The following is a 12,183-nucleotide window of genomic DNA, read 5'->3' on the forward strand; positions in this document are numbered from 1 at the left end:
GAGAGCTTAGCCTCCAGTTTGGCTGCATAATTGCATCTCTCGCATGTATTAGTGTTTGGTGGTAGGAGGAGAGGGTTGTCTGTGTACATGAGGCAGTTGCAACATTGCCTTAAAATCCCCAGATTCACCAGATGGACCGGAGAGTACACCTGAAACTGCCCTTTGGACATGCCGGGATAGGTACAGTGAACTGTTTTACTGATTGACTGGTAAGGTCGAATAGAGAGCCTTGTCCTTCTCTACAGTATAGGGAGGTCTAGTGCTAAGGTTTATTAGAGCTTGCTATGAGCTTTGAGCAAGTGCCAGGCTGAGAAGTGAATGGTTTGAGTGCTTGAAAATGTGTCTAGTTCCAAGGGAAAAATTGAAGAGTAGACTTAGTGGAGCCAGGAATAGTTATACCCCAGCTAACTGATGCTGCCCAGAGTGCACAACCGCGCAAATGTAGGTTTTATAGCAGGAAAATAAAATAGATAGAAATTAGCCCAAAATGGCCAATCAACTACTAATTTCTGGGCTGAAACCACTCCTCAAGGGACAGATAAGCTGCTCAAAGCTTCCCTCTCTCACAGGTGAACAGAGAAACTTCCTTCTATCCAAGTAAGGTATGGGCAAACACAGAAACTTGTAACACAGCCCTGAATTCAGTACTACCCTGAAAACTGGACTATACTAGCTTAGAAAGGCAGGAAAACAAGTACACTTTTTTGTTTGTTTTTTTCAGAAAATAAAGCAGATACAATCAAAAAAACACTTTAAATGCACAGAAATGGCTATCACACGAGTGTGTAGTCTACAACAGTTAAACAGGTAATTTAAACACAAAAACGACTTTGTTAAAGTGCAGGCAGTAAAATAAGTACAATATGTGGCTGAAACGAACTTTTTAAATCACAGAAACTCTAAAAAATTGGTGTTTTAGGCGGAATTAGCTAAAGGCAGCAAGAAAATGCAGAAAAATGATACTTAATCACTCCAAAGTCTCTCTTTTGTCTCTCTGCTGCTGTCGAACTCTGCAGGGCACCAGGCAGGGAGACTTCCACACTGAGACACCCAGCTCCAAGACAGCAATGGGAGCATGGGTAGCTAAAGGGAAAGAACCCAGGATAGTCGGATCCAAAGGGGTCAGGTCCAATGTTTTAGGTGCCTTTGTTTGGTGGCTCAGAGGAGGACCTTTCAAGGGAACATTTTCTCTGGTCCCTGGCCTCCTTGTGCTTCTTAGCAGGGGTTTCAGCTCCAGCAGTAGATAGATGAGCAGGAGCAGCAGATGAAGGAAGCAACCCCTTAAACACAAGCTTGTTCCTGCAGTCCGCCAGTGCCCGCAGTTTAAACCCCTCACAAACAGAGCAGGAACTGTCTAAATGAGCTGGGCCTAAACAGTAGACACACTCAGATAACAGAATCTTGTGTCCACAGGAAGTGCACTTTTTGAAACACAAAGTTTTGTCAGGTTTTTCAGCCATGACCAACCCAAACAGCTAGAGACCTAGAAAAAAATAACAAAGAAAGAAGAAAAGGAGCAGAAGTACCAGACCGCATGGAAGAAAACACGCAGGAAAGGAAGTACAAGCTATTACTTTTTTTTTTTTTAACTTTTTAAATAAAAAAAACTAGAAGGGAGAGAGAGAAAACAGGAATGGCTAAAAGCCGACTTACAAATGAAATATCCACTAACCCACTGGAAGGAGCTCTAGCGACCCAACCTCGATGCTTTTGTGGCAAATGAGATCTGAGGTAATCTGGGGGAATGAGGGGTTATGGGAGAGACAGAAGGAGCTCAAGCTTTGAATCTTCAGCTTGGAAAGTGGCTGAGTCGGATCCTAGGTCAGATATGGAACCCACAGGTGAAGGAAGGAATGAAAATTGACAACATCAGATCAAATGTCATCTGAAAACTCTGTTGGTCCTTTCAAACACTACTGCATTAATCACAACTGCATTTACTATGCAGTTTTTTCATTCCACACTTTCTCCTGTAATAATCCACTTACTTGCCAACTTATGTTGTCAATAAACATGACTGCATTAACATATCTGCTTCTCTGACAACTGGTTATATGCAAAACCATCTCCAATGTCCAAACCACATCTACATTATCCATCTTTGACCTTTCTTTCCTCAGTGTTTTAGTGAAAAACTGTACTGGAATGTTTAACATCAACCTGAAGTAACCTCACATTAGACAATCAGAAGATCAGCTTAATGCCTCATCCAGAGAAATTGTAATAAACGAATATAGCACCCCACCAAAATGCACTGCAGGAACACTACTAGAGTATGAATTAAAATGCCTGTGGTACAGAACCTACAAACAACTCACCTTACATCAAACATGATAGAAAATGCATTAAGACATGCAGCTTACTTAGCCTTAACTGCCACAGTCTTGGTTTTCAGGTTGACCACTAACCAGGATTCTCCAGCTTTCCTTACAAAACTTTACCAATTTTCCATTTAACTTTCATCATGCTTCTCTCTATATATAAAGTCAGCCTTGCTTCATGCTAGCCATCCATGCTTTAGGTCGAATGTACAGCACTATGTCAACAGGTAGGACAGGTGACACTACCCTGCTGACTTCACAGATAGAATTCTATAGCTGACTCGCTCAGTATTCACTATAGCCCAGAAGTGGGTATTTCCCTATGGTTGTCACTATGCAACTGCACTATTAGTACATAAGTATGCATGTGTGTATGTATATGTATGTACATATATGTGTAAAGTTATGGAGTACGGCACTGGAGCCTTCATTTTGAAAGCATGGGAGACAGAAGACCCCACCTAAATAGTTCATAGGTTCATAGGTAGGTACTAGGCTACCTGCCCGAAGGTATTTATAAGCCTAGCCAGAATGTGTTGGCTTTCACCACCCCCTTAGATTAGTTCCCTGTGCCTCTGTCTAGCAGGGCCACTGAATTGATCCCCGAGATAAACTTTCTGTTTCCCATCCACTCGTCAAGATTTCTTTTGAAGAGTGTTAGCGAGGTGCTCTGCCTAATGTAGATTGGGATCTTGTTCCAAAGCATGGGAAGTCTCTGGGACAGGAATCTATCCCTCCAGCACGTCCTATTTATTGTTGTGGTGAGGTTGAGATCCCTAGAGCGTGTGGCTCGTGGGGATAAAGTTTTCTTTAGGTGGAGCATGTCCATTAATTCTGGGTTGGACATGGCCTTGTATGTCAGGCACAGATCACCTCTGAGAAGGCGGTATGCAACTGAGTACAGCTGTAATTTCTTCAGTCGAGCTGCATAGGACATCTGTTTGAGGCCAGTGATCCTCTTGGTGAGGTACTTCTGAGGTCTTTCCAGCTGTTGCAGGTGTCTTGAAAGGTACATCCCAAATGGGGCGTTGTACTCTATGATGGGTCTGATGAGTGATGAGTAGAGGGGCACAATGACCTCTTTTGATCTGGATGCGAACCCTTTTGTGATTAGGTGGGCCACGTTGAAGGATTTTCTAACCACTTTGGCAATGTGATGATCAAAGGTGAGATTACTGTCTAGTTGGGTCCCCAGATCCCTTATCACATCTTCCGTACTTAGGGGACTACCACCTATGTAGTAGTTTGTGGGTATTTTGTTTTTTCCAAAGGGGATGACTATGTACTTTTTGGCATTTAGCTTGAGGCCATGATTTTGACATCAGGTATCTGTCTCCATGAGACCCTTTTGGAGGATGTCTGTGTCAGCCAGAGAGTCAATTATAGCCCCTAGTTTGCAGTCGTCTGCAAACTTGGTCAGCCATAGTCCTCCTGTGCTTGCCTGTACCATTGAAAAGTATATGCCGAACAGGAGTGGTCCTAGGACTGAGCCCTGGGGAACTCCACTTGTAACCGATTTAGAGTCGGACCTAGCTCCCGCAACTCTCACCATGTGGGTTCTGTCCATGAGCCAGTTGGCAACCCACCTTGTGATGTAGGGATTTATGTTCAGGCTGGTGAGCTTGTCTATAATACCAGTATGGGGAATGGTGTTGAAGGCCTTTGCGAGGTCTAGGTAGGCTGTGTGTACCACTTTTCCCTCATCTATAGCCTTGGTAACTGTCTCAAAGAAGTCCACCAGGTTTAGGAGGCATGATCTGCCCTTAACAAAGCCAAACTGGGTAGGGTCCAGTGTTTGGAGGTTCCCAATGTCTCTGTTAATGAGTTCCATGATGATGCACTCCATAGCCTTGCAGACCAAGCTAGTCAGGCTTAGGGCGATAGTTCCCGGGGTCGTTGTGGCTCCACCTTTGTGAAGCGGAATAACCGCTGCTGTGCGCCACTCTATGGGTACGTAGCCTGTGGAGAGGCTGAGTTTGAACAGTGTGTTTAGGTGAGGGGTTAGTTCATCTTTGAGCTCGTGTAGGATGCAGCCTGGGACACCGTCCGGTCCCATTGATGCTGTGTTTTTGGCTTTGGAGAGGGCTGTTTTAACCTGAGTGTCTGTGATTTCAGGGACTCTATGTTCTTCTGGTATGGTTATGGGCCCTCTTGGGGGTGAAGTTTGAGCTGAACTTGTCTGCCAGGATATTGGCGATATCAGTCGGTTCAGTGTATTTTATGCCATTCTGCACTAACTCTGAGCAGATCTGAGCATTGCCACTTAGATTCTTGACATAGCTAAAGAATGCCTTGTGCTTATCTTTGGAGTCCTTGGCAATTTTTCTTTCGAAGCTAGCCTTGGATGATTTTATGAGGGATTGTGGTTTCTTGCTGATACTGATCAGGGATGTCTTCCCTTCTTGGGATTTTACTCTTTTTTGTACTAGTTTCCTCCTTCTATTGTATAGCTTGTTTATAGCAGGAGTCCACCAGACTGGTTTCCTTTTCTTGGAGGAGTGAGTCTTGGTTTTGCTTGGGATGGCATGATCCATGCATTCTTGTAGGTGCCCGTAGAATGCATTAGTGAAGGATTTTGCAGCTTGGACAGTGTTATCCTTCAGCATGGGGGCTTTAAAACTTTCCACCTCGGTCTTAAGTAACGTGAAGTTTGCTTTTGAAAAGTTTTTCACGGTGTTTTTTTTGATAGTTAATATGGTAAAGCCTTCTGATTTTGAACTTCTGCCTTGTGGGGAAAGGCTTAGCTACACTTTAGTTCTACATGCAGGGTATATTGGAAATTATACAATAGTAGCTCATTAACATTCAAGAAACATGCTTGCTGAATAGTCAGCCCATCCAGCGTGCCTGTTGTAAATCAAGCATATACCAACAGAAAAAAGTCCAGTCACCCGGACTTTCTTCTATCAATACATGATAAGACTTTCCAGTTTTCTTCAGCTTAGAGTTCAAAGGTACTTACTGAGGGCAAAGAAAACACAAAAAAATTAGGTACGTTATGCAAAAAGTACAGTTGTGTAAAAGCTTACCATAACAGTAGATGTCCTTCCCTTCACTGTATTCATTGCATGAGGGATTCCCTGCCTCTGGCAGTCCAATATCTGGCCAGTATACCAAAGCCTTAGGTTGCTTTAAGGTACACCATACTCACATGTATGCTCCTCATGTAGCGTAGGGCATAAAGGTGACGTCCGGATGTATCCTCAGAATGCCCCAGTAGGATTGCCAGTCCAAGGAAAACCAAGGAGTAACCAGTACATACAGAAGAGAAATGGATCAGGGGGAAGAGAGAGGGAGTGAATACTGCAACAGTGAAGGGAAGGACATCTACCATTATAGTAAGATTTTACACATCTGTACCATGTCCTTTCATATCACTTTTGCAGAATTCATTACATTGGGAAGAATGCCAAAGCTCAGGAAGAAACTTGGCAAGAAGGAGGCTAGCCCTAGCAAAACCAGATCGAGCTCTGGAGATTCCATCCAACTTGTAATACAGAAGTCCAGGTAGCTGACTCAAGAATAGAGTTAGTATCCAAACCCTTTAAACCAGAAGAAGCTAAAGCTCTAGTAGAATGAAGAAAAAGGAAGGCTCTTACCATGACAAGTATAACAAAAGGAAATAGCTTTTGAAATCCAAGAAGAAATAGTCTGCTTGGATACAGCTAATCCAAAAGACCTAGGATGAAAGGAAACAAAAAGTGGATCAGATTTCCTAACAGTATTGGTCTTGTCCAAATAAATTCTGAGTTGTCTATGCACATCTAACGTGTTTAGCACCATCTCACTAGCATATTGTGGAGAAGGGAGAAAAGTGGGCAAACAAGTAGACTCATTAAGGGACAACTCATTCACCACCTTGGACATAAAAGACGGATTAGTATGCAAGCACACCCTGTCCGTATGGAACACCATAAAAGGAGGACAAGCCATAAGGGCTTAAAGCTCAGACACCTGTCTGGCAGAAGTAAGGGCCAACAAAAGTACAGTTTTCCAAAATCAATGCTGCAAGGAAGCTGAAGCAAGAGGCTCAAAAGGAGTATGAGTCAATTTTTCCAAAATGAAATTAAGATACCAGGAAGGAGGAACAGGCTTCCTGGGAAGCCTAATATGAAGGAGCCTTTAAGGAATTGTTTAGCTTCAAATCTAGAAACTAAAGGAGGAGATAAAGGTAGACAAGCAGAGATAGCTGATAAGTGGGCCCTAACAGAAGAATAAGCCAAGCCAACATTGAGCAATTCACAAAAATAAGAAAGAAACAAAGGAACATCCACAGAAAGTGGATCCAGGTTACAAGAGAGACACCAAACAGAAAACCTCTTCCATTTGGATAAGTAGGATTTCCTAGTATTGGGTTTCCTGGCCTCCTGCAGGACCCTAAGCACATCCTCAGAAAAAAGGTGTCTATGTGGAATCAAACTCTTATCACCTACAGTGTTAGTTGAAATGTGGACAAGTGGGGATGGATGAGAGATCCCTTGTCTTGTGTGAGCAGGACCACCTTGTGAGGTAACTTGTGATGATTGCCCTTGGCTAAATGCAGAAGAAAAAGGAAACACTGCTGTCTCAGCCAAAAGGGAGTCACCAACAAGATTTTGGGAGCGTCCTGTTGAATTTTGAACAGGACTTTTGGAATGACAGGAAGGGGAGGAACATGTTTAGTTTTTTGTTTTTTCTTTAATGAGATGTCTGCCTTATAAAACGTGGAAGGCTCTTACCCAGCACAGCATTCAATAGTAGTAGGAACACCCCTAGGCCCCTTGGAAATGATCAACCATAGTTCCTCTGAATGTCCAAAATGGATGTCTGCAAAGCCTCCTTAGACGTGCTTAAAGTCGGATCCTCACTGGGCTCCTACCCGATCATGGCAGAGGAATCCGACAACAAAGCCGGATAAACTTCCAGGCATTCACTCAACTTGGGAGAAATTTCCGCAGGAGACTGGACAGCAGAAGATTCTGGTCTAGGTTTCTTAGCTTTCTTCTTCTTCGTTGATTACTGTCCCTTGGGGCAGGAAGTTCCCTCCACAGTATATTTTACAAGAAGTTTAAGTCGCTGATTCTCAAGATACAGTGCCAAAGAAGAAAGTCTACTACACAATGTTTTTGGTACAAACGCCTGACAGACAGAACATATGGTCGTGCAAGGCGCCAAAGCAAAACAGACACTGTTTGTGGCAGTCTTTATGGGGATTCTATCTCCCACACTGGCATTTACCCTTCTTGGAAGACATGAAACCCCACAAGCAACCAAATAGACAAATAAAAAAAGAAAACCCAAAGGGCACTTATCTGCAATGGCTCTGAAACCAGCAACGGAACATAGGCATTCAGACCAACAATCATGAGATGGCACTTGGACTGGCGGCAAAGAAGTTCTGAGGATGGTATGTCCAGATGTCACTTTTATGCCCTACACTACATGAGGAGTATACGTGTGATGTACGTCATACCTTAAAGCAACCTAAGGCTTTGGTATAATGGCCAGAAGTCAGGCTGCCCTAGCCAGGGAATCCCTAATGTAATGAAGGACATCTAAAGAAATGTACCCGATTTTCCTTATATTTTTGCCTTGTCTCTCTTGTACCTCTAAAGAGTCCAGATTTCACAGTTTGTTTGTTTTTTCCAAAAAAAAAAAAAAAAAAAAAAGAAGCAGCAGCAGCAGATCATCCTTTCTCTGTTGTTTGCTTTCCAAAGCAGTGATGTACTGTGTAAGCACTGGAACACAAGTCCCATGTGCATTAGCAATACATCAACAAAGCAGCAGAATATAGAAACAATGGGGAAGAACACCGCAGCGCCATTATATAAAGACATTGTTTAAGAAAAGTAAGTAATTTCTTTAAGCAATAGCTGACTCCTGGGTGTGATATACTGAATATTTACCTATGGTTGCCTTTGTTTAATCACTTGGGCTTCGCCCTTGTGATTAAACCACACCAACCATGGTAAATCTTCAATATACCCCACCCACTCATTGGTTATTCTTGTAGTAATCATTGTACTTTTATTTTTATTGTTTGTATTTTTCTGTGTCGTACATGCAGGGTACAGCATTCCAAAGCAGTAGTTGAGGCCTGCGACGGATGGACAAATTTTGGTATAGTTATGATACATACAATTCGAAAGCAAGAATTAAGCTCAAATACTGAGAAAGATAGAGCAGGTTAATGCATTATGCAGTTCCGACAGCAATGTAGAAATATAACTGAATCACATTCCAAATTAGATTGTCTTGAAACTTCCTTTAGGCTGCGCTATCATAACATATCATGCTAATATCGCATTTAATATAAACAGGTGTCAAAATCTCACTACCCTAGCATACAAATTGCTTTCATACTCAGCCACACTGCAAAAGACAGAAACACAAACAATGTTAAACATTAAAGGAATTAATGTTAATTTATCAATTTACTATGTCTTCATGGCACAGCTGTTCAAACAAGCCTCAGAGAGACAGAGAGATGTAGGAACCTTCTATTTATCTCATAACACAAAGGAAAAGTAGAAGATAAAAAAAAAAAACAGAACTTTCTGCTTAAAAGCATTTCACTGTCACATAAAGGGGCACTGCCAGCATTCTGTGTCTTCATTTTAGGGTAGAAAATAGGGAAATGTGTATGTAAGATATACATTTCAGTGAGTCGACAACAAATGCTGGTATTCACTGTTTTTTTTTTTTGGAGTGGGCAACAGCAAAGTGGTTCTTTATGTAGTCAGCATTTTTTTCTGTGTGCACACCCAACTACTGAATAAGTTTGCTCATCTGAACTATTAAATTTTATCTAAAGTTTACACCTCAAACTATGAGCAACAGTTGCATATGATTTTCACTGCACTGTAATGGGTAAAACAGCTGGTATTTCCCTATCAATTATGTAGAATATTATTTTATCAAACTTTGTTAATCGGGTAGGTGGACTAGTCCGGGGATCCTTTTCAGTCACAACCTGAGCCAAAAGACATAAGTAAACACACAAATGGTTCACATTTGTCATAAAGACTTGTACTCAAGCTTTGAAAACTTTCAGTACAAACTAGGTAAACACAAAACTACTTCATTATCTTAAAAATGTCTTTGGAATTACAGGTGTCTAAACAGCAACATCAGATTACAATTTCATACCCGTTAAAGAGTAAATGTTGGCAAAGAGATAAATGCGAAGATAATGTTATTTAAACAAGAAATCTATCAATAGTCAGTACTCCATAATTTATATACATCCCTCCATCTGCTAATTTAAAGTGCATTCAGGTCCTTAAAATTCACAGTTGACTACTTATGGAGGTATGCTAACAAAGTAATGAAATGCCAAGTCTGCCCTTAGATTCAACACTAACCACAGGCAATAGCAAGAGACATCATTAGGCATTAATAATGATTAGATTCTTTGAAATTTTCTTTCTTAAAACAGTATTACAAAAATGAAGTCAGAAAAGAAATTATAAGTGCGTACTTCCAGTGCACGTTCTTTTTCTGCCAGAATTTCTTTCTGAGTCTGAAGGAAATCGGACAGCATTTGAGTCAGCTGCTTTCGATCATCTATTTCTGCTGCCTGTCTGCCACTGTAATCAGCAAGAAGTGTGCACGCATCATCCACCATCCTCAATAGCCGTTCTCCTGATTCTTTATCTAAAAAAATATATATATATATATATACATGTTAAAAACATCAGAAAACAAAACTCTGAGTTACCTTAAGTTAAATGTCAGGATTTGCAATACACATCTTAAGTAATTGTATTACTGGGACAACATACCTACTATTTTGGCAATCAAAGAAATATCTTGAACCTCTGAAGGCAAGGAGGCTATTCTCTGGTGACCGCTTGCATCAGCTGAAGCTGCATTTTCTAGTTCCTGTAATGCCCTAATGAGGTCTGCAGTCTGCAATAAAGATAAAATCTTCAGGGTGTGTTTACTGGCATAATTCCCTATCAACACTGTGGAATGCAAAAACATCAGGTAAAGCAGGTGAGAAATAGGCACTAATTTGCAATTAACCAAGAGGAACCCAACCGTAAACATGATATTGTGCAGGCTTCAGACTCTATGTTTATCTAATTAGCTCTTGCCTAAGGTATGCTTATGAAAATTATGTTCTTCATTGTCTGCTCATATTTCACAAAAATGATGACCTGCGAAACTATAATTATATTAATGCTCAAATGTGTCTATTTACATATTACACCTGTGTCTACCTAGCATGCATTGCTTGACACCATACGACTTATTTCCACATTTGAAGTTCTGCACTTACAGGTTCAGTAGAAGCTACGAAAAAAATGCATACATGTATACATACATTATGCCATATGCATCATTATATGTGCAAAAATAGGAAAAGGAGTTGAGGATGGATAGATGGATATGCATCATTTTAGCAGAATCATCTGTATTTCCAAAATAAAATACATAACAGTCTTTTTCTAATGCAGAAGTGAATAAAATTACCCAACTACTTAGGATTCCATACAGAAATAATAGAAAAGAAACCAGACAGAACAAGCTTAATGTGGGCATAAAACAACATAAAAAGGCAAGATTCTTCAACTGTTTCAACAGATAATGAGATCTTACTTGTTTATGAGAGTAAAGACTATGCTAGTTTTAAAGATTTACTCTTAATAATTCATGTCAAAATACTATGACGCATCTTTACTGAAAAGTGTTAATATTAGTTATAATAACTTAAAATTTTATCAATAAGACAGAATGTATTCAACATAAAGTTTCAGAAATATTTCTGTAAACAAATGTCATCCATGCCTGTTGATTTCTAAAAAAATGCTACAAATTTTAAATATTTGGTTACTTTTCAAACACTATCACAAAGCTACGGTATCTTTGTCACCTCACAGTAAGACGCTGTCCGGTTCGATTCTCAGCTAGAGCGTCTTCTGCGTGGAGACATGCGTGAATGGGCGTACCTTCGTTGACGGTTGTGCATCAGGCCTGGCAAGCTGGTACGTAAAAATCAACTGCCAATCATTAGCGGACCGGAGTTCCGCTGTGGCGACCCCTAACCGGGAAAAAGCCGAAAGACACAAACAAACCACAATGCATATAATTATAATGACTGAATCTTAAGATCTTAACACAGCATGAAAAAAAAATGCAGAAATGTGCACAGAAAACATGGATATATAGAAATATGTGACTACTTTTTAATTTTATATCAGTGTTGTATACCTTCCTCTTCCACTCCCCCCAAAAATGCGAAAAACAAAAATCATTCACCTCTCCCCTGCAACATTTTCCCATATCTTCCACCGACATCAATATATGTAAATCCGGTGACATCTATCTACTAGCTGTGGATGCCAGGACAATACTAGGCTGGCCTTCAATGGTCAGTGGAACTGTTTTTTTTATCCTGCATTTCTTCTACATTTATGCAATGTCTCTGACTAGCCAGACCTGTGTCTTTATTTGCAGGTAGTTCAACACATAGTAATGTATACAGTGGCAAAATATTTCCATCTTCTGCTTATGCTATGCCACCTTTTAAGCCTTCAGATGAAGTCAGCAGCACAGTGGAAACTCCAGTGACCTCCCACGAGATTGAAGAGATGTCTACCAACCACTTACACTTGTTCATCAACTGCTACAGTACCCAGGATCACTAAATAGACTCAGATTATACACATCACAGCATTACATTTCACAGGAAGGAACACACATATACATATATGGGTAACAAGCCAGAACGTCGATGTGTCGATGTTGATAATGTTGGGCCAGAAGAGTGGAACAGCACAATACTGAAATCCCATCAAAGCTTAAGTGATCACATGCACACATTTTCCCCATAAAATTGGGAAGTTCCACCTCTTTGACTGCTAAAGCCTGAGAAATC

The 12,183-nt window shown here is 40.8% G+C and overlaps 1 protein-coding gene across 1 annotated transcript in view; it reads right to left on the minus strand.

The window, feature by feature from the left end:
• RPRD1A (regulation of nuclear pre-mRNA domain containing 1A) overlaps positions 1-12,183 on the minus strand; it is a 641,587-nt gene that overhangs the window by 139,729 nt on the left and 489,675 nt on the right. Inside the window, exons 5-6 of the mRNA XM_044086440.1 lie at positions 10,085-10,211; positions 9,781-9,956 (exon numbers count right to left, since the gene is read on the minus strand). Coding sequence (XP_043942375.1) covers positions 9,781-9,956; positions 10,085-10,211 — 303 coding nt within the window. The remainder of the gene's footprint in view (positions 1-9,780; positions 9,957-10,084; positions 10,212-12,183) is intronic.

The sequence above is a fragment of the Protopterus annectens genome, chromosome 10.part0, assembly GCF_019279795.1.
Source record: "Protopterus annectens isolate FY-2018-M chromosome 10.part0, PAN1.0, whole genome shotgun sequence".
NCBI classification, from domain to species: Eukaryota; Metazoa; Chordata; order Ceratodontiformes; family Protopteridae; genus Protopterus; species Protopterus annectens.